Source organism: Corvus kubaryi, unplaced genomic scaffold (assembly GCF_017639235.1).
Source record: "Corvus kubaryi isolate FWS band 111438036 unplaced genomic scaffold, C.kubaryi_AGA036_p1.0 37341, whole genome shotgun sequence".
Lineage (NCBI taxonomy): Eukaryota > Metazoa > Chordata > Aves > Passeriformes > Corvidae > Corvus > Corvus kubaryi.
In genome coordinates, this window is record NW_024581112.1 from 1021777 (window position 1) to 1047964 (window position 26188).

General features: G+C 41.3%; 1 protein-coding gene across 2 annotated transcripts; it reads left to right on the top strand.

Annotated features, from left to right (window-relative positions):
* The first annotated feature begins 14098 nt into the window (after positions 1-14098).
* CCT8 (chaperonin containing TCP1 subunit 8) lies at positions 14099-25799 on the top strand. Of its 2 annotated transcripts, XM_042031502.1 has the most exons (16): positions 14099-14220; positions 16019-16109; positions 16717-16796; positions 17965-18114; positions 18386-18566; positions 19284-19345; positions 20016-20153; positions 20592-20770; positions 21732-21798; positions 21879-21966; positions 22075-22190; positions 23434-23505; positions 23680-23844; positions 24241-24360; positions 24808-24906; positions 25566-25630. In XM_042031502.1, the coding sequence occupies exons 1-15, from the start codon at positions 14161-14163 to the stop codon at positions 24898-24900; spliced, it is 1662 nt and encodes a 553-aa protein (XP_041887436.1). In that variant the 5' UTR covers positions 14099-14160; the 3' UTR covers positions 24901-24906; positions 25566-25630. The 2 variants fall into 2 exon arrangements, with proteins under 2 accessions (XP_041887436.1, XP_041887437.1); XM_042031503.1 differs by lacking the exon at positions 24808-24906 and having other exon boundaries at positions 14100-14220; positions 25566-25799.
* The last annotated feature ends 389 nt before the right edge of the window (positions 25800-26188 follow it).

Here is a 26188-nt window from a genome sequence, read left to right on the forward strand (position 1 = left end):
AGTCTAGGATGCTTCACTTCCTTGACTTGCTCAAATTAATAGTCCAAGGCATTTGGGTAGAGATAAATCCCACATTTCTTACTTACTAAAGAGGTGATTAAAATAATTGCACCAAAACAAGTTACTCTCCAATTTCTTCCAACACAAAAAATACTTCTCCCTGACAGGCTGCACATACACCTTACAGTCATCTCCGTGAAAATTACAGAATGCTGATAACTCCAGGGGTTTTTTGTGTAGGAGCACAGCCTGCCCTGTTCCTTTTTCAGTATACTCTTAGTCATCAGGTGCCTGGTATCCAAGCAAAATTCTTTCAGTCCTGCATCACATTATGAAACTGGTGATGTGCTAGAAGAGGATATCATGTTTTATTAGTCAAAAACACCTTAAAGGAATATACTCTAAATTAGGAACACTGGGACTTACTGATATTCAGTAGTGGAAACATGCAAATTTGCAAAAAGTTTTAGGATGAAGTATCAGTTATTCTAAAGATGTTAAAAAAAGCCAATATCTGCAATCTAATAAAACACCTGTTGCCCTCACTTTTTTAGCGTGCTACTTTCAATTCCTCTCAGTGTCCTACTAAAAGTAGTATTTTAGTAGCATATGACCTCATTCATGCTAAAATGGTGTTTCACAGATTACTGGTCACTATTTAAAAATACACTTTAAATATTCTAGCATATGGAAGATGTTCCAAGAAGAAATGAAAAAAAAAAGTATTGCCTGAAATTGCACACAGAGCAAAATCACTCACAATCCAACATCCCATATCCTGACAACTGGAGCAACTGACAGAGCATTAGTGTTCTTAGGTATTAGGTATCTCTCCTTGCCTAGGTAGTATTTTAACACAGGTAAAATAATGTACTTTCCCCAAAGCTCTACTCTCATAAATGGCTGAACCCCATCAGATTAAATTAAAGCATTAACACCAGCAGGAAAAATACATTGTGCACTGACTTATAAAAGAGGATATAAGCTATAATTAATGGCAAATTGGTATGCAATAGCTGAATTCACTTACATAGGATCACACAGGTCTAATAAAGGAGATTACTGCAGAGAAATTAGAGATTGGCTTAATCAAGGTAATGCAGATTTACAGGAGCTGACCCAGCAATTTTTACACCTGCCTTAAGATCATCTGCAAATAACTACATTGTGAATTATTTGAAAACCCAACTGGTGAAAAATTCCATCACTTCCACAGCAAACTCCAGGCAGAAATTGTGAAAAGCTAATTCTGCTGAAAGGAAGAAAACTGAAGCCTTTGAGATATGATGCTACTGAAGACCGTTGAGTAACTCTGCATGGAAAACAAGATGAAAACTGTAGTTAGAAATATTACTGGAAAAACTTCACTACTTTCAGAAATCAACAGGTGCAAATTTACACACTTCACTCACATCAACATAGAGATGAAAATAACCTTTAGAAACTAATTTTGGGAAAAATGATGGTGGCTCATCTCAGCAGGGAATGCTGAAGATATAGGTAGACAGTATGCAGCAATTCACTGGGAGGTCAGCAGCTGAATGTTCAGAGCCAGCATTGGCTAGCACTGGCTGACTGGAAACACCAGCATTTAAACAAAAATGCATCAATTTTGCTTACCAATTGTGCAGCTAAATTACATTCAGCTTGGTCCTAGAAGAGAAAGATAGTTCTCTCACATCCATGTAAAATGGAGTAATCACTCCATTGCAACTGGACTTGCTGCTCCTGAAGGAAATGCTTAGCTTACCTTATTTAAGAGCTCACCTGAATAGGACACTACAAGATATTACAGCCTCACTTGATGATAGTTGAGGTCATCATGCTGTCATGGGTACATGCACAAGACTTTCAAGGCAACACACTCTTTCATGAAGCTTTGCTGCTCTAAGGAAGAAATCAGTATGCAGAAGAATGTGGCAAAATCCCAAACAGCAGCTGGTATTCTGGCAATACTCGAAACCTCACTACTGATTCAGCACTGAAACCGTCTTTGGTAATACTGCCAGCTGCAGACAGAGTTTAGAAACAACAAAATCTATAATATTTATTAGCAAAAAGAACTCATTAGCAAATGCAGCTCATAATAGTCCAGGAAGTCCTCACACCTTCTCTAGATATTTATCTGCACTTTCAGTCCAGAGAGCCAACTGTATCCTGGATTACATCAAAAGAGATATGACCAACAGGTTGAGGGAAGTGGCTCTCCCCACCTGCTCTGCTGTCATGAAACTCCGCCTGGAATGGAGTGTCCAGCTCTGGGGCACCCAGCATCAGAAGGACGTGGAGCTGCTGGAGCAAGTCCAGAGGAGGCTGCCAAGATGATCAGAGGGATGGAGCACCTTTGCTGTGAGGAAAGGCTGAGACAATTGGGAGTGTTCAGCTTGAAAAAACAGAAGGTTCCAGGGTGACCTAATTGCAGCCTTCCAATACCTGAAGGAAACCTACAGGAAAGATGGAGAGAGACTATTTACAAGGGCCTGGAGTGACAGGACAAGGGGAAATGGCTTCCCACTGACAGAGAGGAGGTTTAGATTGGATATTGGGAAGAAATTCCTCCCTGTGAGGGTGGTGAGGCCCTGGCACAGGTTGCCCAGAGCAGTGGTGGCTGCCCCATCCCTGGAAGTGTTCAAGGCCAGGTTGGATGGGGCTTGAAGCAAGCTGGTCTAGTAGAAGGTGTCAAGGGTGTCGGAATGAGATGAGCTTTAAGGTCCCTTCCAAACCAAACCATTCTATGACTATGATCTTCTCTCCCTGAAAAGTTACAATATTATAACCAGAAAGAGCAGTATGATAGATGTATCAGGCATGTGACTATCATACAATGACAGGATATGGGTATGTGAATGTATCTTGTTCCATAGAATGAACTACTTAGACAAGAAATCATATTTAGTCTGCCAAGATAAATTAGACAATTTCAAAGACTATCGTACCTAGGCACAGCTCCTGTCCAGAAAAAAAAAGACTCTGCCAATTTTCTTCTAGGACACTAACAAGAAAAAGTTGGGTAAGGACAGTAAAGTCCTGCTTTTTCAGAGGGGGTTAAAATAGCCCTTGAACTTTGCTTTTCATAAATGATCACCCTGAAGCTGATGGCAAGTGAAGGGCTAAGCAATACCATTGTGTCATTAGTAATACCACACTTTTCCTCTTGTCACAGGAATTTAATAAAGAAGAAGCAGGTATTCTTGTGATCCAATGTACAGGATTAAGCCAGTCAGTCATATTAAGACTCCAGAATATTCCAGTATTAAGTGACCCCCTGCAGAGGCCCAGAGAAGCTGACTTTAGTCATGGGATGGATTGTGCTGGTGCATCCTCCTCCCCAGGCTCGACTATGATCTAATGCTCATTAGATATCAACCTTGATGAACTGTACCTGGGCTAAGCCCCTCTTGAGCTTATCAGAAACATTATTCCCAGGAAACAGTGGTGCCTAGTGAGCACCTATTTTTTTAACACACAGCCTTGGAAATTTATTTTTCTGGCCTGAATAACAGCCCAAATGGAATAATATTTTTGTTACTGAACCTTCAAAAAACGTATTGACCTGAATTGCAGCCAGGATGAAAAACTGCTATGACTAAGGTCCCACTCTCTTTGAACTCTATAAACAGTGGTTCAAAGCGAGTTGTTTGGAGCTCGCAATTTTAAGGGGCTAATGCATAGTGAAGCCCACTCTCTATTGACTCTATGTTGGAGGTTAGGATTTTTCCTTTTTTTTTTTTCTTTCTCTCAGGGAATTTTCTCCCATTTGTTGCCTAAGAGATGGGAACGATGATACTTGGGAGACAAAAGATGCGGCTGGGAGAAGGAGGAGGGGGAAGGGTGCGGTTTGCTGCCATCTCTTGGCTGGGGAGCTTCCTCTTGAGACATGCAGATATACCACAAGATTTTGGCTGGGGGGTGAGGGACTGGGGTCAGCTCCTCACTCTCTCTCACTCTCGGGACCGGAGGGGAACGGTCAGGTTGGCGCCACTGCGGGGGAGAATTCACTGCCACCACAGAGTTCAGCCCTTTACTGCTTCTCCTATTGTGGGTGAGCCTTTGCTGGTAAGAGCGGCCATTGTACTGGGACCTTTTCAACATCCGACCTCACTGGGAAGGACCCTCACCATCTGCTTGGGTGCCCCAGCGGAAAAGCCGGGACCCTGACCCCCTCCCCACTCCAGAGGGAGCATCTCCCACTGCTTGTGGCAGCTGCCTGCAGCAGCCCATCTGCCACCGCCCAGCCCCGATGTTTCCTGTTGCTGCTTCGGGCTTTTTCCTACGCTTTAACCTGACAGCTCCTGCCCACCCACACACCCTGTGGTTCCTGGCACAGCTCCAGAGTTTTTGCTGCACTTTGTTTTGCCATCCCAGGTGCACTCGCCTCTGCTGCTCCAGCCTGCTGCTCTGAGGTTACTGCTACAGCCCATTTCACCGTCCGGAGGGGCACCGGAACCAGCTGCCCTCCATTAGTTTGCTTTCCTTCTCTCTCTCTCCCCCGGGCTGAGGCGCCCTTAACCATGTGGAGAGGTGGCCGAGCTCGCGCCACAGCGCCCCCTGCAGGCGCGGGGAACCATCGCACCCGCCCTGCCCGGCCGGGAGCCACCAGCGCCCCCTGCCGGCTGTGAGCGGAACTGCACCGAGGGGAAAGGGCCCGACAGCCGAGAGAGGCTGGCACTGGGTTCCTGGTTCTGTTTGTGGTTGCTGCCGGTGGTGCTGTTTGTTTGTCTTGTTATACATATATTCTAGTAAAGAACTGTTATTCCTTTTCCCATATCTTTGTCTGAAATCCCCATAACTTCAAAGGTATAATAATTCGGGGGGGGGTGTCATATTTTCTGTTCCAAGGGAGGCTCCCGCCTTCCTTGGCAGGCACCTGTCTTTCAAACCAAGACACTCTATAAACCCCAGTCCAAAGTGAGACCCCTTGAGCTCTCTACTCCCAGAAGATAAGGGAGCTAATGTGTATGTCTCAAACATAGATATTGGATGGCTGTTGAAACAACCAAGGACTGTTGGTAATAAACCAGGACTGTTGGTATTAACACCCCATGAGAAAGAACAAGATGTAGCTGGAGAAGGGGGCCAAGGTGGAGATGCAGCAGCACTCTTCCATGAGAAAGAACCACATAGAGTATGGCATAGGGGCAAGAATGGGCATGGACTGTGGGGTGGAATAAGGACCACAAAAGACCCCTGAAGCCCTCCAACCCATTTCCAGAAAGGCCTGAAAGAACAGACTGTGCATGATAACCAACTTACACAGAAAGTGAGAAACCTGTCTTCAGGGTGGAGAAATGTGCTCTTAGAAAGATACCCCCTCAAGCCTGGGTGGTGCCCCAGGACCCTGGACATCTCATGGGCCAGATCAACACAGCTGGATCACCACTTATTAGGTGGATCACCACTGAAACCAGGATCAGCATCCCCTCTGCTGGATCAACGCCGGCATCAGGACTGGTGATCTCTTTTTCTCTCTTCTTCTTCCTTCTTTCCTTCCTTCCTGCCTTCCCTGCCTTCCTGCTTTCCTGCCGCCCTCCCTCCCTCTTTAATTCCCCTCTTTCACCCTACCATTTTAGCCAAACCCCACTTCTGTGTGCTTATATACTAGGTCAGGGACTAACACCAATCTCCATGCCAAGTGTGTAACTCACTAATAAAACTTTCTAACTGTTTGCAGATCCTCAGATTTTTGTCATTCCTTTTGACCAATGAACATTTATGAATATCAGGCATTTCCTTCCCCTCAAAAGTGGGTCACCACACCCACACAATACTGTCTAAGTGCAATACTGACATGAAAGACTCAACATTTAATTAATCAGTCAAGATGACATATTGCATCTTCAAATGACATGATATTGATATATCTCACAATAAAGAAATGCTAATTGGCTCTGCCATCAGTTTTCCACCAAAACCCAAGCAAAGAAAACCCAAAATTAACAAAATGCCCACCTTTTTTGTTTGATTTTGAGTAGTCCACAGGAAAGAATTCTGATGGTTTTATCACTTAAACTGAAAGTTTAAGTTTGCAAACCCTGTTTGCTACAGGGTTTTTGACAGATTGGCATTAATACTCTCAAACATATGACTTACCTTTGAAAACTAGTAATTCCAGACAACAGAGAATAAGCTCTAGTTTTTTAATCCCTTCTTTACACCTAATCCATAGTATAACTAGAACTAGCTGTTTACAGAAACCTGCTCTTCAATGCTGCCCCTCAGAGGGCACATTCTAGAAATTCACAGTATCACAGAATGGCCAGGGTTGGAAGTGACCTTAAAGATCCTCTGGTCCCAAACCAGCCATGGGCAGGGACACCTTCCACTAGACCAGGTTGTTCCAAGCCCTGTCCAAATTGGCCTTGAACACTTCCAGGGATGGGGCAGCCACCACTGCTCTGGGCAACCTGTGCCAGGGCCTCACCACCCTCACAGGGAGGAATTTCTTCCCAATATCCAATCTAAACCTCCTCTCTGTCAGTGGGAAGCCATTTCCCCTTGTCCTGTCACTCCAGGCCCTTGTAAATAGTCTCTCTCCATCTTTCCTGTAGGTTCCCTTCAGGTATTGGAAGGCTGCAATTAGGTCACCCTGGAACCTTCTGTTTTTTCAAGCTGAACACTCCCAATTGTCTCAGCCTTTCCTCACAGCAAAGGTGCTCCATCCCTCTGATCATCTTGGCAGCTTCCTCTGGACTTGCTCCAACAGGTCCATGTTCTTCTCATGCATTTGAAGCCTTTTGACTATGTTGCGACTGACTGTTCGCTAATATGGCATAATAATGTAAAACTTCTTAATCACTTTAAGAAATTGCTTTTGCTACAGCATTTTTTGTCTAAAAAAGAACCTTGATTCCCCCTTTCCAAATTCATGCTAGCCCTTAGTGACATTCTTTTTTTGATTTTATGATTTTCTTCATATTAGCATCCATAATAATCCAAAAGCAAAATTAAATCTCCAAACGAAACATGTAATAATTTTTTTATAAGCTCCATTGGCAGTACCAGCTAATTGTTTTAGCACCATGAACTAGACACAGGCTGCTGCAGTTCCTGCTTGAGGCATCTAAACCCTGATTCGAAAAAAAATGTGTGCACATAAATTTTTTGGGAAAAGTTGTATGTTCCAGGTTACAATTTGGATGATCAATTGTCTGTTACTTGAGAATTTCAAGTCTTCAAACACAATGCAGAATTAAAAAATTACTATTGAACTAGCTAAAAGAGAAATTACTCCCATCCCATTCACCTAGTTCTTAGAGTTTTACAGCCATAAATAAAATCAAAGTGGTTTAAAATGAGCTAAGCCAGCTATTAATAAAGCTCACAATTCTTGAAAAGTTATAGAGTGCTGTTTGCACAGAGAACTGACAGTTTGTATTACCACAGTTTAGCAGTTGATGGTATTTGAATTTTAAAGCTTTACTTTCAAAAGTTACAAAAACCGTGGCAAACAGACATGACAGACTGGTTTTGAATTTTAAAAATGCAAAAAAATAAGTATAAGAAAACTGTTTCAAATATTTTTCCTTTTACAAAATTTTTACAAGCCATAATTTGCTATTAATGATTGCAAAAAATGAAAATTAGGAAACATTTTCTAATTTCTTGCTGATGAACCCCTTTTCTTTTAAGTTCTGTATACCCACATATTAGAAGGCTTTGCTATTCCTCTTCACACCACCATTCACAAATATCACCATAATCTCACTTAAGCCTCCTTAAACCAAGAAATAGACACAAAAAGTTAAAGCAGCAGGTTTCTATGAGACTGTATGTTGTGCAGAGGACTCATTGTTTTATTCTAGATTTCAGGGAGAAACATTGAAAGCATGTATTTGGAATCCTCTAACACAGGTAAGTAGAGATACATGCCCAACTGAAAATAATCTATTCTTTAGAGCTACTGAGAAGTCTGCAGGACATTTTCAACATTTTGGAACCATATATCATACAACTGTGTCATACAACTGGTAATCCCACTTGTTCTAAGATTTCCCTTATTTTTACCCTACTGATGGTCTGGGATAGTTTATTATAACTCCTAAATCTGACAATAGATTAACTGAATATGCCACACTTTTATTAGTAACTTAACCTACATTATCATTGGGTAAAACCATAAAAAATTTTTTAACAGTGAAAATATTGTACATGGCACTCTTCCACTGTTTCAGCTTGGAGTGTGATTCAGCATTTATTCATTAACATTTCTTTAAACACTTCAAGAACCATGTAGGAAAGACTATGCATAATCCATAGTGTGAGCTATGGTTCTTAGTTACAGCTGGGCAGGCTTTGCAGTGCAGAAAGGAGGGCTGCATGGGTGTCTTTAGAGTTCTTTTGATTCACAACCAGGCACAGATTCAGGCCAATTTCTGAGCTGCTGGCAGATACATGGGGCTGACAGAGTAGCCAGGAAATAACGGGACACACTGAAGTTCCCCAGGTCATGCTGGTGGGTCACACTCCACGCTGGCAGCAAGAAGGACAGTGCCCTTGCAGACCCTGGGCCAGAAGACCCCCACTGACCTGAGTTCTGGAGAATGAATGAATTTCTCAACAGGTATATTCAGAGGACACATGATGAACAACCCTAAAATTAATCCTCAAATAATAATGGGGGTGATATGAGAAACAAAATTTTAAGTTACTTAGGGAAGGTCTTTAAAATTATTTAGGCAGAGAAACAAAATATTAAAAATTGGAAAAGCCTCTGTCTCTGTCCTGAAGATTTAGTACTGGTTTAGACCATCCTTAGAAAATTCCAAATTGTCATGATCATCACGACAAAGTCATGATATCAAAATTGATATGGCATCAAAATCATGATATGACAGAGTGAAGAAAGAAGTCCACAGATCTCAGTGGCTCAGGCACTAGTCAGCATAAGTTGTGGTCTTGATCTCAGAATCCTGCCTTTTTCGCTACATCTTTTTCCGCTTAGTGTTTGCAGAGCTGAAAGAAATGTAAATCAGATGTGGTAGTAGCTTGTTTCTAGGAGGCTGCAGATAGATGTTATTTATTCTACTCTTCATTGCTTCATTTGGGTATTATTTCTGCAGAAGTCTTCATTTATTCAATACCGGCTTTGTCCCTCTCTTCCACTGTTTCCTATCTTTTCCAATTACAGCCTTAAATTCCTATTTCCCTCACTCCTCAGTTTGGCATTCTCCAAGTTTCCACCACCACATAGGTACTGGTAAGTCCTTCACACCCAACAAGAACAGCTGAACTTTCAATAGCACTTGGCTTGTATTTCCAGGTATTCCCAGGCTCCTGTGCACTCTACTGGATAAGAGTTCCCATATGACCAAGCTGAAAACTGAAGAGAGGTGTTTCTCTAGCCCTTACCTGATCCTGCATTTCATTTTCTCAGGCAAAACAGAACTCACCATCTAGAAGATGTGTCATTTTTGCCCAATTATGTTTCTTTCTTATGGCAACAAAACAAGAAGGATCTCAACAATTTTGCTTTCTCTGATGAAATAAAGGCTCTTGGATTGTATTTTGTTGAGTACTGTACCATTGTCACAACACTTGTCTTGCTTGTACCTGCAATACGAACTCAATATAAATAGCATTGATTCCTTTCTGAGACTATCATCCTTTCCAATTTGCTTGTTTTGAGGAACTTCTGAATTCTTGTCACTCGTGCAGGTAGAATCACAGAATTGTTTAGGTTTCAAAAGACCTCTAATACCACGGAGTCCAACTGTTCCCCCAGCACTGCCAAACCCACCACTAAACCATGTCCCTCAGTGCCTCATCTAAAAGTCTTTTGAACACTTCCATGCAACGGCAATACTCCTCTAAAATCCCCAAAAGTGCTTTCCAGCGACTCAAACTAACTGGATTAGCTATAGCAGAGAGCACACACTGAGGTAAGAATACCAAATGGTAAGGAAATTTTGCTTTCCTGTTTAGCTTGCAATCCTCTGCACAAGCAAGAGAAGCCCAGGATGAGTGCAGCGTTTAACCCAGGACCTGCGGAGCAATGACCTAAGTAGTACTTAGCTGATTAGACATACTCTAGTTGATTAGTCTGTTCCTTCCCATTATGTCACAAGTGATGCAAGTACAGTCTGGGGAAAGCTAAAGTAACTGCTGCTGCTGTTACTAAGAGAATTATTCTGAATGTTTAGCACTATGCAGGTCACAATTTTTTGTTTCAGGTTTAAGCATGATTCTCTGCAAACTCAGCATGACCCTTAGCCTTCTCTCAAGATGCCACTCACATTTTTTTCACTGGCCAGGTGTCAGTATTATTGGTGAAACACAATTGTTCTACTCACACTTCAGTAGATGCTTTTCAATCCCCCCTTTTCCATTGCTCAGGTTCCCACAGCTAAATAACCAAACAAATATTAACACTCTGTCCTTTTTATGAACTTCCCAAGATCTTGTTAAAATTTTACCATCCCAGAATTTGACAAACAAGTGCCTACAGATAAGCTGGGGATTTCCATGTGCACAGTTATAGATTTTGGGTGGTGAAAGTGCAGCCAACAGCCAATAGCCAACCCTCTGACCTCTGCATGGTCCTTTAGCATGGCAATGTCTGTGCAGAATATAAATGGTGCAGATGCATAGCTAAAAAAAGATCAAGGAAAAGTCAAAGTCATGATTAGACAGTGAGTCCCAAAGAACTCCTGGTTGTAACACAAAGAGATGTTTTAGTGATAATTTAATACAGCTTAATACATATATATATAGTCTATATTCATAGTCACAAACATACATATTTTGATTTTAGTGGTACTCTGGCTTTAAAATGTAGGTAGAACAAGCTTTGATAAAAGCACTGTACCAAGAGGGCAGCTCAAAAATCACACCATCATAGAATATCCTGAGTTGGAAGGGGCCCACAAGGATCACAGAAGTCCAATGGAGTAAGTGCTGCTGAGGGAGCAGGTATTGTCCCCTGTTGGGGGGTTTCTGTGTGGATTGCTGATTTCCTCTGTCAGAAATATTGTTGCCGTTAGTGTCTGTTTTCTAAACTCGTTGCTGTTTCCAGTAAATTGCTCTTACCTCAACCCATGATCTTTACCTTTTGTGCTGCCTGTTCTCCTCTCTTGCCCACGGTGTGGTGGGGTAGGGTGGGAAGGAGGGGCAGTGAGCAGTCACGGTTTCAGTGGAAGCAATAAACTGGGGAGTACCATTCCTAAATGACAACACATCTCAGTCACCTCTCTGCCAGGCTGGACAAGACAAATTACCTCAGCCACTCCTTGCAGGGCTTCTTCTCAAGATCCTACACCATCTTCGTAGCTTTCCTTTGGATGTTCTCTAATAGCTTTTTACCCTTCTGACATTGGGGCACCCAGAACTGCCCCCAGCACTCAAGATGAGGCCGCCCCAGCACAGAGGAGGGTGGGAGAATCCCCTCCTGATGCTAGGGCACAGGTGGCCCTCCTGTGACTCATATCCAACTTTCTGTAGATCAGGATCCCCAGGTCCCTTTCCCCGGCGCTGCTCTCCAGTGTCTTGTTCCCCAATCTGTCCATACCTCTGGGGCTGCCCCATCCCAGGTGCAGAATCTGGCACTTGTCTTTGTTAAACTCCTTACAAATACCTGGAGGAAGCAGAAGACAGCACTGGCACAGAGAGACTGTAGATTATAATGAGAAAAATTTGTACAAAGACTTGTAGAATTAGGGCAAAGTACAAGGAGTTATTCAAGCTGTATCACTAGCAGACAGCCATCAGTTCATAGAATCTAAAGTCTTCTGTGCTGACTTAGGAGTAAGCACCTCTTCTGATCTCCACAGCTAACATTAGATTACGGAAGTTGCTTTACAAAGTACAGTTTTTGGTATCTTGACTCTAGATGGATATTTCCTTCTTCCCTTGCTGCAGTGTGGTGCAAGATACACTGGAAAAAAGAAGAGGAGGATAAATGGGGTTATGCCCCTTGTGCCAGCTCCCAGAAAGGCTTTTTGGAAATGCCCACACTGCTAGGTCATGATAGACATGGCTGAGTAAGTTCCATCTTCTGCTTCAAGTGGCATCTACCTCCAAATACTTCTGGCAAAACTGCATACAGAATTTCTGAAGTTCATTTGTGGGGCAAATTCATAGTTTTCCTCTATTGTTAATTTTTTTTTTATACTGCCAGGGGCAGTGTACAAAATTGTTACCCTGTTACCCCGTTTTACAGGGTAAAACTGATTTAATTTTAAGAATCATAGGACAGTAAAACTAAACTGTGTTGTCCTGAGGTTACTTAAGGAACACATATCAAGTGATTTAACTAACCTTGCAGGCAGCCTGCTGCAGAGGTGGGTAATAGTCTCTGTTGGCTTACAGGCTCAGATACTGCAGTATTATTTCTGAGGCCTTGAACTTCTTGTCTTTAAACAGTGTATTTGATTTTGTGTGGCACAGAAGCAAAGTTAATAAAACTTGTCAAACTTAAAGCAGATCCACTGTCTCCTGGCAGGAGAAATGTCAAGGTGGGCCTCCAAAGTGCTCTTCAGCATGTTCTGTAGTGAGCAGACTACTTGGCATTACCCTGGATAACAAGGACTTGACTGTGCTGCATCCAGCTCTGGGGTCCCCAGCACAGGAAGGATATGGACCTGTTGGAGTGAGTCCAGAGGAGGCCACCAGGATGATTAGAGGGATGGAGCACCTCTGCTGTGAGGAAAGGCTGAGAGAACTGGGATTCAGCCTGGAGAAGAAAAGGGTTTGGAGTGACCTAATTGCAGCCTTCCAGAACTTGAAGGGAGTCCACAAGGAAGATGGAAAGAGACTATTTATAAGGGCATGCAGTGAAAGTTTTGTGAAATGTGGAATATATAAAATTCTCATAAGAAAGGATATTCCTTAATGTTTGGTCCTTGTATACTTTCAAGTTGAATCAACAAGAAGGGAGATTTAATCCCTGAAATAGATAGAAGCTAACAAGCAAGTTCTAAGTGATGTCCAGGTGTTAGAAAAGAAAATTACTTGTTGGGAGAATTGCCTTGTTAAGGTTTAGGGCTTGACATGCTTTAATGATCTCAGATGCAGGGGAAGGATAACAAAGGGAAGAAGGATACCCACTGATAGTGGACACATAGCATGCAGAATTTATGGGCCACAAGGATATCTGGCCGAAGAAAACCTAATAAAACCAACTCAGCAATCATGCTGAAATCAGCTTGAACTGGGTAAAGGGTAATTCTGGCAGGGGGAGATCATTACCACTGACTCATGGACCACCAACTCAATAAACCCACTGACTCAAAAGACTAATTGACATGAGAAGCAAGAATCATTAAAAAACAGCAAATAGAATACTAATTAATAAGAGAACTATGTAACTTGCAGCCAATGAATACTAACTCCTTTGTTTGCTAAAATGTATTAAAACATTTTCATAATTGGCATGCATTATTTGTGGAAGTCCACTGAGCACCCAGGCTTGTACAACTCTGAAATAAATCATCAATGACCCTCTTGTTTAATTATTGGCATGTTGCACACCAGGTAATGAATCTGATTTTTGTGGACAATAACAGGACAAAGGGAAATGGCTTCAAACTGAAAGCAAGCAGGTTTAGATTGGGTATTAGGAAGAAATTCCTCCCTGTGAGGGTGGTGAGGGCCTGGCACAGGTTGCCCAGAGAAGCTGTGGCCGCCCCAACCGTGCAAGTGTTGAAGGCCAGTTTGGACAGGGCTCGGAGCTGCCCGGTCTAGTGGAAGGTGATCCTGCCCATGGCAGGGCGTGGATCTGGATGAGCTTTGAGATCCCTTTCGACCCCAACCACTCTGTAGTTCTGTGACACTTAGTTTTCCTGTCTGTGCATTGTGCTTCCGTTTGGACAAGTATGTACTAAGCGAAACAATTGACTGGAGTCTACTCAGTTTTATGATGAGCGTTTATCATCGGCAGCCATAAAAGCTCTGCACTGTTCCTGAAAATTCCATCGCAAAGCGTACCGAGAAACGCCTGAGGGACGGTCTACTAAATTCGACAGCGAAAGAAAAGCTCAGAGGGAGCCAACCTCCTTTCCCGACGCTCTGCCGGCTGCCAACCCGGCCAGGCCTAAGCGTGACGAGCCCCGCTGCCCGCGCCCCTCACAGACCCGGCCCGGCCCGCCCCGCGCCTGCGCGGCCCCGCGCTCCCGCCGTGCCCCGCGCGCTCCCGCCGCCGCAGCCCCAGCACGGAGCGGAGCGGAGATGGCGTTGCACGTCCCCAAGGCCCCGGGCTTCGCCCAGATGCTCAAGGAAGGGGCGAAGGTGAGACCGCCTTTGGATGTATGCGCGGATAAATGGATGGATGGATGCGAGAGGAGTCTCAGGGTGGCGGTGCGGGGAAAGCCCCGGAAGGCCGGCAGGGCCAGGCGGCACCACGTGTCCCGCAGGGCGGGGGCCCGGGGGGTTCGCGCACTGTCCCTCTCCCGGCCCGGGGCCCCTCCGCGGCCTTTGGGCTGCGGGGATCCGAGCCTGCCCGGCCCTGCAGGGCGGCGCCCGGCACACGCGGCCTTCGAGAAGTCTCTGCGGGGCCGGGATCCCGGGCCCTGCCGCTTCATCCCGCCGCCCCGGGGATGAGCCGGGGTCCGACTCGTGCCCACGCTGTTCGGGGAGCTCTCACAGGGGCTGGACAGCAGCAGTCAGCCGGGGCCTGTAGTTGAAAGCTGTTCAGACGTGTCCGGGTCGTTCTCTGCACTTGTGCTTGACTTTTTCTGTTAACCTTTGTCAGCGATGCAGAACAATGTAGTAGTTCCTGTATGTTTCCTTGCCATTAAGTCCGGTTTCATTATATTTAACGTTAACATAATAAAGATTTGGTAGAGTTGAAGGACTATGCCTTAATAAAGGAGAACCTTTCTTTGAAAAGTGGACTGAAAGCAAGCAGGTGTGGGATTTTTCTTTCTTATTCATAGAATCAACAGAAGGGTTTGGATTAAAAGGGACCTTAAAAATCATTTAGCTCTAAACCCCATCCAGCCTAGTCTTGGACGCTTCCAGGGTTGTGCATCCACAATTTTTCTGGGAAATCTGTGCCAGAGCCTCACCACCCTCACAGGGAAGAATTTCTTCCTAATACTTAATCTAAACCTATTCTCTTTCGACAGGAAGCCATTCCCCCTTGTCCTGTCTTTCCAGGCCCTTGTCCAAAGCCCCTCTCTCCAAGAAAGAAGGAAAATAGGAAAATTTCTGTTTGCTTCTACATAATAGAAAGAAGAGTGGAGGTAGCAGCTCTGAAAGCCCTCTTTGTTTCTTTTTAGAATCCTTCTTGGAGCCAAATAATGGCATATGTCTAGGGCAGGGGCAAAACAGGGAAGCAGAATGGCCTGACTGCTGGTTCACTGTTAGACAATTCAAGGTCAGAACAGCAAGAGTTGTCTTCTGCAAAACAAGGAGGCAGCTGGCAATCTGAGATATTTGGTTTGTATTTAGAAAGCAAACATTATTGCTACTTTTCTCCCTTCTCTTATGGGCTGCACAGTACTTTTTATCCTGCTTTTTCTTCTTTCTTAGGGCCCTTTCTGGGGATCCCATCTTGTCTTAAGGTTTCCAAACTGAAGCCAGGCTGATCACCTTCTCAAGCACAAATATTTTGCTTAATCATTCTGTTTCTGTATTTTCAAATCACAAATGTTTTGAATGTAGAACTGAGTTAAATGATTTTTGTAGCATACAAAGGTGCGAGTAAAGAAGCACATACAAAAGCCCTTGCCCCTCTCCAGCTGGGTTTCGGTTGTTTTCTGTTTCTCTTTGGCATGTCACAAAACTTTTTTGGAAGACTGAGGGGATGCAAACTGTATTGCAAGTCGAGTCACGGTTCAGATTTTCTGTTTAGAAGCTTTTTGTGCCTACTGAGCTGTTGAGAAGATGTACACAGTAGTTCTCACTGTCTTTGGGTAAGGTTTGGTGTCTGTTTAAACTGTAAGTGAAATACCAAATGTATATTAATAAAAAACTTTGAGGGACTCACTAGATTGGCACTGCTTTGATGAGAAGTTACTAGTTCATCTTTTTTTTTTTTTTTTTTTTTGTTAGCCTAATTCTTATCTGTCATTTTTCTCTTTAGCATTATTCAGGACTAGAAGAAGCTGTCTATAGAAACATTCAGGCATGCAAAGAACTCGCTCAAACCACCCGTACAGCTTATGGACCAAATGGTAAATAAATCCTAAAATTAATGCTGCATTTTTGAGACAAATGCTATGTTTGGAGGCTAAACATAACCTTGACAAAGGAGCAGCTGTTTGTTTCTGGGGGAAACACACTGGACTTGCTCTAAAACTGTGAACATGTTCTTTGTGACTGTAGAAATCAGATTTTGTTTTGATAGCTTTTGAGTTATGCTCAGTGTCTGCTTTTGCCAGGTTTTTGTCACAGTTACTGTGTTTGCTTTGAGACATGGTATAAAATACACGAAAAAGCACAAAAATTAAAGGAAACACGATAACGTGGTAGTAGTCACAGCGAACATAATCTTGTTCAGTTAGATATATGGAAACAAAAGATATTCCCCTGTATTGTTTAATTAAATAATGTGCTGATATTTCTGGAAAGAAAACTGCTTACTCAGAAACTACTGATTTCTCCTTAATGTCACATACTTCAAGTGTTATTTCACAAAAATCTTTTAAAGTTCTTAAATTATAAACAGAACTAACACTTTCATGTGCAAGATACACCTGAAAGTTACGAAACAGTGTATGTGTACAGGATATTGTGTGCATAATGAATGATTTTTAAAAATTATTTTGTTTTCCCATTTAGGAATGAACAAAATGGTTATCAATCATCTGGAGAAGCTTTTTGTTACAAATGATGCTGCTACTATCCTGAGAGAGCTAGAGGTAGATTTTCTTGCTTCAGAAGATGTCAGTGTTTCTGCTCATGGGCTGCTATGGTTCTGACTGTCAGTAAGGAAATGTCACTTTGCCAGATGATTTCCATATGTCACTTTGGAAATCATTTACTTTTTTCACTGAATTTGAGGTCCACAGTGAAGAATATAATTCTTCTGTGAAGCAGCATTAATAGTTATAGGAGATGCTTAATAATTCCCTACTTTCCGCCAAACCAGTAGGTTTAGAAGGGGATATGTCTAGAAATGCAGTGGTTTGGAAAAGTCTCCGTGGCATACCTGTTGAGTTAATATCCCAGTGTTGTTGGTTGCCATGTTCTCCTGACTGCTTGGAATCCATCAATTGAATTTAAGAATCTGAGGCTATGGCAGCATCCTTCTGTAAATACTGTAAAGGCATGAAAAGGCTATCCTCTCTTAATTCTTCCTCTGACTTCAAATTGATACTTGAACAACATGAATAATATTTTACTGAATTTTATACTTGGTGATAGAAATAATGTAAGAATGAAGTAGTTCCTTACTGAATGCATTGTGTTGGTGTTCCATATGAGTAGAATAACTGTGGAAGTCTCAGTTGTGTTTTTAAAAAATATAGTCTGCATACTAGGGACCTACTCTGATGAGTTTTGCATGTTACTTTCTGGTATAAAATGTTAGGTATAAGTATTCAGGAATATAGTGTTTTATTGCATTTATTTGAAAGAAAAGTGAAGCAGTGGAATCTTTAAGCAGAGCCTCCCCACTCACCCCCATTAAAATTAAACTGTTATTTAGACATGTACTTTGTATGTTACACATGAATTCAGTTTGAAGATCTAAACTCCAGACTGTTTTCCTGTTGCAGAACTGAGTTGTGAAGCCACTGCATCCTGTAAAAGTAGTTCAGAACCAATGTCAAGGATGTCTAATGCATGTTGTAGGGGCAATGCTCAGTTCTCTGATTTTTTTTTTTTTTTAATATATATTTGTCCTTTTTCTTGCTAGGGACGTTAGCCAATCTAGATTATCTATGCTGTTTCTTTTCCAATTTTGTGCATTATTAGTATCTCTAGGTACAATTTCAAATAAGAGAGCTTAGAAAGATACGTAGAAAAGCTTGAAGCCACAATCTTAGGTGGGATGTTGGTAACCAAGATGTGTAATGTCTTTTATAGGTTCAGCATCCTGCTGCAAAAATGCTTGTGATGGCTTCACACATGCAAGAACAAGAAGTTGGAGATGGAACGAACTTTGTCCTTGTTTTTGCTGGAGTTCTTCTGGAGTTAGCAGAAGACCTTCTGAGGATGGGGTTATCTGTCTCGGAGGCAAGTTATAGTCTCATTACAGTTCACACAGCTTGAATCCAGATTGCCACTGGTCAGTATTCTTGGGTCATAATATTGTGAATCATCTGCTTTCTTCTCAACTGATTTTTTAGATAAAGATGTTTGAAGGAGAACCATGTGTTCTGCTGCTTGTGATTGCTTGCTTCCCTTATAATAAAACTTTTGCATCTATTAATGTTTTATGGCAGTTTGAAAAGCAGATAAAAACAGTATGAAATGTTGTAGTGAATATTTACTGTTTGCTGCACAGGTGATAGAAGGATATGAAAAGGCTTGCAAGAAAGCCCTAGAAATTCTTCCAGACTTGGTGTGCTGTTCTGCAAAGAACCTTCGAGATGTTGAAGAAGTGGCATCTTTGTTGCACACGTCAGTGATGAGCAAACAATATGGCAATGAACAGTTCTTGGCAAAGCTTATTGCTCAGGCCTGTGGTAAGTGGGCAGGAATAGGTGTGGGTATGCAGCTAAAAAACAGGAGGTTTGCTTAGGGTTGTTACTTCTTCATGTAAGATGGAAAGTATGGTTAGGTTGGATTGGATGGAACGCTTTATCTCTGAAATGACAGTAATCTTCCTCACGTTGAACTCTGCATTGGCATTGTGGCTCAGAAAAGGTTTGCCTTTCCTACTAAGCATTCCTAGAAATAGCTTTCAAGTCTTTTCAGTGACCTTTTTAGAAACCCATCGTTTTCCCTCTTTTTATATCATTAGGAGGACATATTGCGCTTCACATAAGCGGATATTAGTTGCAGCCACAGAACAATGGAAGCAAGACTGTAGTTCTGTTGAGTTGTTCTCCCTTTAGATTTTCAGGAAAAAACCTTCATTTTTAGTTCCAGTGTTTGCTCTAAATACTCTGGGTCACACTTGTCTCTTGACTGTATCTGTATGAGTGCATATTTAAACTTATTTATTCAGACTGCTTAGTTAATTATTTCTTTCTGATTATTACTTTATAAAAAAAAAATTCTGTTTCTCTTTATGCCAGTTATTAGTAGGTTATAATTGTCTTGAATTTAAGCAGGTATCTCAAACCACTGAAATTCAGTAGTTCAGAAAAATTGCAGGCATTATTTATGCTGTCATTGGTCTACTTTATTCACTAGGCAAGACATACTAATTTTTTTTTTTTTCTTTTTTTTTTTGCCAGTTTCTATTCTTCCTGATTCTGGTCATTTCAACGTTGATAATATCAGAGTGTGCAAAATTGTGGTAAGTTTGAAGTAGCTGTCTTTGCTGTGATTATTAAGGTAAACAGTGTAATGAAGGTTAATCTTTGAACTTCCAAAGAGTCTTTCCTAATTTTGTTGTGGCATGTGTAGTAAATTTTGGAAATTAGTCTTCACTTCTCTTCTTTAGTGCCCAGTAGAAACAGTCAGAAACAAAAATCACTAATATTGAAAGTAATCTAAAATGGGAACTTGTTAGACAATGTTTTTGTTGCTGAATAAGCTAAAGTCTTACACTTAGGGTGTTCCATCCAAATGATTGTAAGGTTTGCTTTTCAGGCAGAATAGTGCAGCTTTCTGACAATAAATGGTCAGTAATATGATGTTCCCCCATTCATAGAACCAAAGAGTGGTTTGGGTTGGAATGTGTCTTAAAGATCCCTCAGTTCCAGCCCCCTACCATGGGCAGGGGCACCTTCCACTAGACCAGGCTGCTCCAAACCATGTCCAGCCTGGCCTTGAACACTTCCAGGTATAGGGCCAGCCACAGCTTCTCTGGGCAACCTGTGCCAGGGCCTCACCACCCTCACATGGAAGAATTTTTTCCTGATATTTAATCTAGACTTAGTTTCTTTCAGTGGGAAACCATTCTCCCTTGTCCCATCACTACTTGCCCTTGTAAAAAGTCTCAGATTCCATTTATTTCCTTTCAGGGTGCTGGTATTTCTGCTTCCTCAGTACTGCATGGCATGGTTTTTAAAAAAGAAACTGAAGGAGATGTTACTTCTGTCAAAGATGCAAAAATAGCTGTGTATTCCTGCCCTTTTGATGGTATGATAACTGAAACTAAGGTATGTTAAAGCTCAAAATAAGTTACATCTCTGTTTATGCTTATGTGCTCTTATTTTTAGACTTGGCTATAAATATTCTCGACACTTGGTGATTGAGATATTTTGAATATTGATTTTGTTAGTTTAAAAAAGTTCATAGAAAAGTTTTGAACCTTGATTGCTTCACAGGGTTTTTGAGATAGGGGAAATGGCGTTGGTTTCGTTGGGTTATGTGAGCCAAACTACAGCTCGAATTTCTGAACCTCAAGGTTGTCTAGAATTCCCTGGTGGTTTCCTTTTTTTTTCCTCTTGTTTTACCCTGTTGCCTGGGGAGGGTGTCAGTATTACAAAATAGAATGACTTGAAGGTTATAGTTAGGTTGGGAGACAAAATGGTTTGTCAGAAACTTGTAGGCATGTGGTTTAATGGTAAACTGTAACAGTGTATATGTTTTACTAGGGCACCGTCCTAATAAAGAATGCTGAAGAATTGATGAATTTCAGTAAAGGAGAAGAAAATCTAATGGATTTGCAAGTCAAAGCTATTGCTGATAGTGGTGCAAACGTAGTAGTAACAGGTGGCAAAGTGGCAGATATGGCTCTTCATTATGCCAACAAATACAATCTTATGTTAGTCAGGTAAGTACTAGGAGAGCACAAAAACATTTGGTCTACCAGATTTATGAAATGGACTTGCCATCTTATCTCTTAGCTCTTAAATTAATTACCAACAAAATACTGCAGATTACGTGTGTTCTTCTAGTAAGCCAAAATCTGACCTTCAACTTGGTTGTTTCATATCTTAAGTTTCTTGATAGAATTTCACCTCTGACAGCTAACTGGGGGAGTAACTTGTATATATTGGTTATATCTACAGTGTAGTGTATATACTGTTATTTTGGTTTAAGTGTTTCTACAGCACAGTCAAAATCCAGAATATCAAAATTCGTGGCTCTGGTAAAGAGGGATATGGTCTCAAAGGCACGTGAGACTATTCCACAATGGTTTTCCCTCTTCACAGTCCTCATGTGATGATTTAGAAATGATGAGATGCCTCTGTGTATCACTAATGTATTTATAGATGGAAATTCTTAACTTAATGACTTTTCTGTCATTTTTCTGCTCTGTTTGTCTTTTTTCCTATGAATCATGTTTGTACATCTTCAGAATATATCCTGCATCACATAAAGTCAGATATACTTAGCAGCAGCTCTCACCATCTCACGCAGATAAGTGGTCCTTTGTTGAAAGCTGTAAATTTATTGGTGCTGTCCAAAAAGTCTGTACTTCTGGAAATGGAGTGTGATACTGTAATGTTGTATAACAAAGAAGGATTATTATTACAGAGGCATTTTAAAGATCAAATCTTTTGCAATAGTGGATGAAGCTTGGTGATTTCCATGTGTTTGAAGCTCTTATTTGTTTTAAAATTTGCACACTATCCTTGGAAACTGATATTTATAACTCAAAAAAATAATTGAGTGCATGCTTGATACTTGATGCAGTAAATTTTGATCTTGCCATTGGTTCACAAAATGCTGCCAAATTAAGAGAATACTCTTGTATGTGTTAACATTGTTATGGAAATTTGTTTTTAAAGGCTGAACTCCAAGTGGGACCTGAGAAGACTGTGCAAAACTGTTGGTGCAACAGCCCTACCCAGACTGGTATGTACCTCCCAAATGAGGTGCAGGAGGGTGAGAACTGATGAGCAGGTTCAATTCTTAACTCATGTTTTTCTTTCCAGACTCCCCCTACTCTTGAAGAAATGGGTCACTGCAATAGTGTGTATTTATCAGAGGTTGGGGATACACAGGTTGTGGTGTTTAAGCATGGTATGTATGTTCTGTAGAACTTCTGACATTGCTGTTGTGTTTGTGTGTTTGTATGTGTTTTAGATATAAGATTAATGAATTAATTCAGTAATGCATGTCTCTGAACAGAAAAGGAGGATGGTGCCATTTCTACTATTCTCATTCGTGGATCTACAGACAATCTGATGGATGACATAGAGAGAGCAGTGGATGATGGTGTCAATACTTTCAAAGTACTCACAAGGGTGAGTAATAAGAACACTTGAGTTATCAAAAGTGAGAAGTGGATCAGTTTGAGGCAAGACTTGAGCCTGCCCTGTGCTCGTTGCTACAAAGGCTGTAGATTCTAATCTGCTTAGGTGCCTTCTGGAGTTGGGGAGATGGCTGTGTAGTATTGAGATGTGGAGGGCTGTGTAGAGAAGATTGCCATTGTGAACATAGGGTACAAGAAAGGTGGTGCTCAACATGGACTGCACTCCATTTTCCAGTAATGAGTGAGTTCTTGAAGGCAGATTAGCTTTGCTACTTTCTAAAGACAGCCAGCTCTTTCTTGACTTACTCTGTAGAAGTTTTGTAATGTTCTTTGGAAACCAGGCACAGAAGAAAAGCTAGATAGCTTTGTCACTTGGGATCAGGAGAAACTGACTGGTTGGAGACTGAATTTCTAGTTCATTGGTGATAACTCATGCTTCCTCCACATAATACAGATAGGTTTTTATGGATGGAAGAACTCAAGTCTTACAGAGGATTTTTTTTTGTGAGCAGCTTATGTGGTCTTAAATATTATTATTTCATTTTTCCTCTTTTTATACAAAAGGAAATGTTCTTGTATTTACTTGGAAAATGGCATGCAAAAATTGTTAAAACTGTTAATCTCTTCTACATACCAAGACATGGATATTGATTTAGAATACAGAAATGCTGTGCATTTATGATTGTGTCCAGGAGTTATCCTGTTTTAAGATTTATGATGGTTACTTTGTGGGTTAAAAGACCAGAGTTATTAAGTAAATTCTGGTTTGCCAAAGGATGTACAAAATGCTTAATTTAAAGTGAAAGAAAACAAAACAAAAACTCCCAACACCTTGTGATACCTGTTGACATATTAAACTTAGTGTACAGTAGATTGGTTTCCTGTATGATACTTCCCACCGAAATAATAGAAAAGACGAGAAAATCCAGGAATGCTGTTACAGTTAACCATGAATTGAAGTTGTTACAAAAAAAGCCAAAAAATCCCAGACACAAAACCCCCACTGCATTATTATTTTGCTTTTTACAAAAGAAGCTGTTTTTCTTCAAAGACATTGGAATGAACGAGTAAATTCTGGTAGATTTCCCTTATAATGTGTGTTTGTTCCGATTCTTACTAAGTCTGTGTGGAATAAATTTCTGCTGCATTCTTGATATACTAGAAAAATCCAAAACCAATAAAAAGTAATAGATGCTTTAAGCAAAACACTGTGTTTTGGTGTGGTCTTTCCACAGGATAAACGTCTTGTTCCTGGAGGTGGTGCAACAGAGATTGAATTAGCCAAGCAGATCACATCGTATGGAGAGGTACAGCAAACAGGCTTCTTGGCTTTTCGTCTTCACACACACATTTTACAAAAAAACCACAAATACTATTTTATACCAACATATATAGTTGTGTATTAAAAACAAGTGTGGGAGGAAATGCTTCCCTATCTTACAGTTTTTGAAATGCTGACGTGGTTTTCAACTTCACTTTAGACTTGTCCTGGACTTGACCAATATGCCATCAAGAAGTTTGCTGAGGCATTTGAAGCCATTCCTCGAGCACTGGCAGAAAACTCTGGAGTAAAGGCTAATGAGGTCATCTCCAAACTTTATGCTGTGCATCAGGAAGGGAAGAAAAATGTTGGATTTGATATTGAGGTAAATAGTCTTTCATGTTACTTGTTGCCCTGCAGTGCAGGGTTATACCTAATAGCACTTCTATCAGTATGAAGTATTTATAGATTATTTTGAATTGTTGGAAGCTCTGTGTTGCACAGCCTAGAATAATAATTTATTGGAATTGAAATAGTTAAATGTTCGTTTTTATCAGCAAGCAGTTCTATTCAGTATAGTGTAGTGGCCTTAGGTCAGAGGTGGAGGGGGATACTGAACTAATGTGACAGGGAGTAAGTCTTCAGTAATTACTGACTTTGTCTTCCTGCTAATGGGTTAGGAATGAAGGTTTTCTGAAGGGAGGAGATCAGAAAAGTGATACCACCTTGCTGGGTAAAAGCCTGAGAAAGTTTTCAATAATGTTTTTTGCCCATCTGACAGGCTGAAGCTGCTGCGGTGAAGGACATGTTGGAAGCTGGTGTGTTAGACACCTATCTTGGAAAATTCTGGGGTATCAAGCTAGCTACAAATGCAGCAGTAACTGTCCTAAGGGTTGATCAGGTAAGCTTATGTGTCATTTGGGTGCTGAGTTAAAACCTGGCAGAACCCTCATGCAAATAGACGGAATCTCCTGGAAATGGAAGGCATAAAAATAATGCTACTTGAGAATGTGGTTTGTTCATTTCTGAAAGCCAGGAAGTAATTTGTTCAAGAGCTTGTAATCTGGAATGTGGCTGCTTTACTATAGCAGTACTATTAATGTTTGTTGGGTTTAGGATTTTTTTAAAAAGATTTTGTTGATATTTTAAAGACAGTTGATATTTGTATCCAGAGAGTTAACCCTAACTTCTGTAGGAACAAGCTTCAATAGAAGAAGCCTTCTGTCATATATTGTTACATGAAAATCCCATTTTTAGGAAAGATAGAGATTACTGTCATAATGATAGAAATCTTTTATTATTTTGTGAAGCTTCAGCAAAAACGAATTTGCATGTAAAATTTCTGTAGATCATTATGGCAAAAACAGCAGGCGGTCCAAAAGCCCCTAAGCAACAAGGACATTGGGATAAGGATGACTGGAAAGATGAGCCTGAAAACTAGTGTGCAGTAAGCTCTGTTTTTCTAGCAGAGAGGTATCTGTGTGAGTGCATGCATGAGTTCATTGACAAGCACATGGCAGATTGGATTCTCCTTGAGAACACATAACACTGCTGTCGTTTGCTGTGTGCTGATTGCTACATCTTGTATTTGTGCCTTTGCAAACGAATTCTGCTCCTAAATCCAAATTTTCATGGAAGGGATGACAAGTGCAGGTTCAGTTTTACCTTACTTGTCCATATAGGCAGTGCAGAGAATGTGCTTTAACACGGACTTCATGGTTTTAAAGTGTGATACTTAGAGACAATAACTGAGAACAGTAGCTTTGATAATCCTCCTTTCTGTAGTGTGCACTCTGTAAACTAGTCTGCTGTTGGTCTATTTAAGCACTCACTTTCTGTAGACTAACTGAAGTCTTACTTTGCATGCAAAAATGAGGTAAAATACCTTTTTTTACTGTATCGGGGTCAGCTTCTACCATTCTCAAGAAAGAAAAGAAAGTTGTTAATATCTCAATTAGATGGATAGTAATATTCACTGGCTTAGGTTCAGAGTGGGGAAACTGCATGAATGTAGTGAATGCCAGCAGTCAGCATCATGTGGCTGTAAGAGTAGGGTACGAGCCTGATTTTAACATCAGCTTTTTTTATTTCTCTGTTTTCTTCAAGATCATTATGGCAAAACCAGCTGGTGGCCCAAAACCTCCATCAGGAAAGAAAGACTGGGATGAAGACCAAAATGATTGAACAGTTTAGCTATTTCTTAAGTGACATGACTTTGTGAGTTTTTTAATATCCCAGTTGGAGCCTGTCACAATGTTTTGCTCTAGCCTTTAAATTATGAACAGTGTCCAATGGAGTGCAGAACTTCAGACACCTCAATAAACGTACTCACTGTTAAAACGTGGACTTACTTCATTTGGAGCCAGCATGACATACATGGTTGTTCCCAATCTGTGAATGTGTAGGGATAAATGACACTGTGTGGGTGTGATGGGCTGACCCTTGGCTGGCTGCCTGACACTCTCCTGGCGAGGAAGGAAGCAGAACTTCTCAGGGGCTGAGATAAAGAGGGGGAGATCACATACCAATTCCTGTTGCAGGCACAACAGACTCAATGTGCAGGGAGGCTGACCATGAGCCTGCTACAGGGAGCTCATAATCCACAGTTGTTGTGACTCTTTGTGCTCTTATTTGTGCTCCTTGGCCAGTACTTGAGAGTAAACAGTCAAATGAATGTCGAAATAATTAAGTGTTGGCAGCAGGTCTGTGGTCCCTGCATTCAGTAGCCC

Excerpts from the sequence above, each read along its gene's own strand:
- CCT8 (XM_042031502.1), top strand. The coding sequence starts at position 14,161 with ATGGCGTTGCACGTCCCCAAGGCCCCGGGCTTCGCCCAGATGCTCAAG. Across the intron at positions 18,115-18,385 it reads TGGGGTTATCTGTCTCGGAG|GTGATAGAAGGATATGAAAA; the intron begins GCAAGTTATAGT and ends TTTGCTGCACAG. Across the intron at positions 18,567-19,283 it reads GCTTATTGCTCAGGCCTGTG|TTTCTATTCTTCCTGATTCT; the intron begins GTAAGTGGGCAG and ends TTTTTTTGCCAG.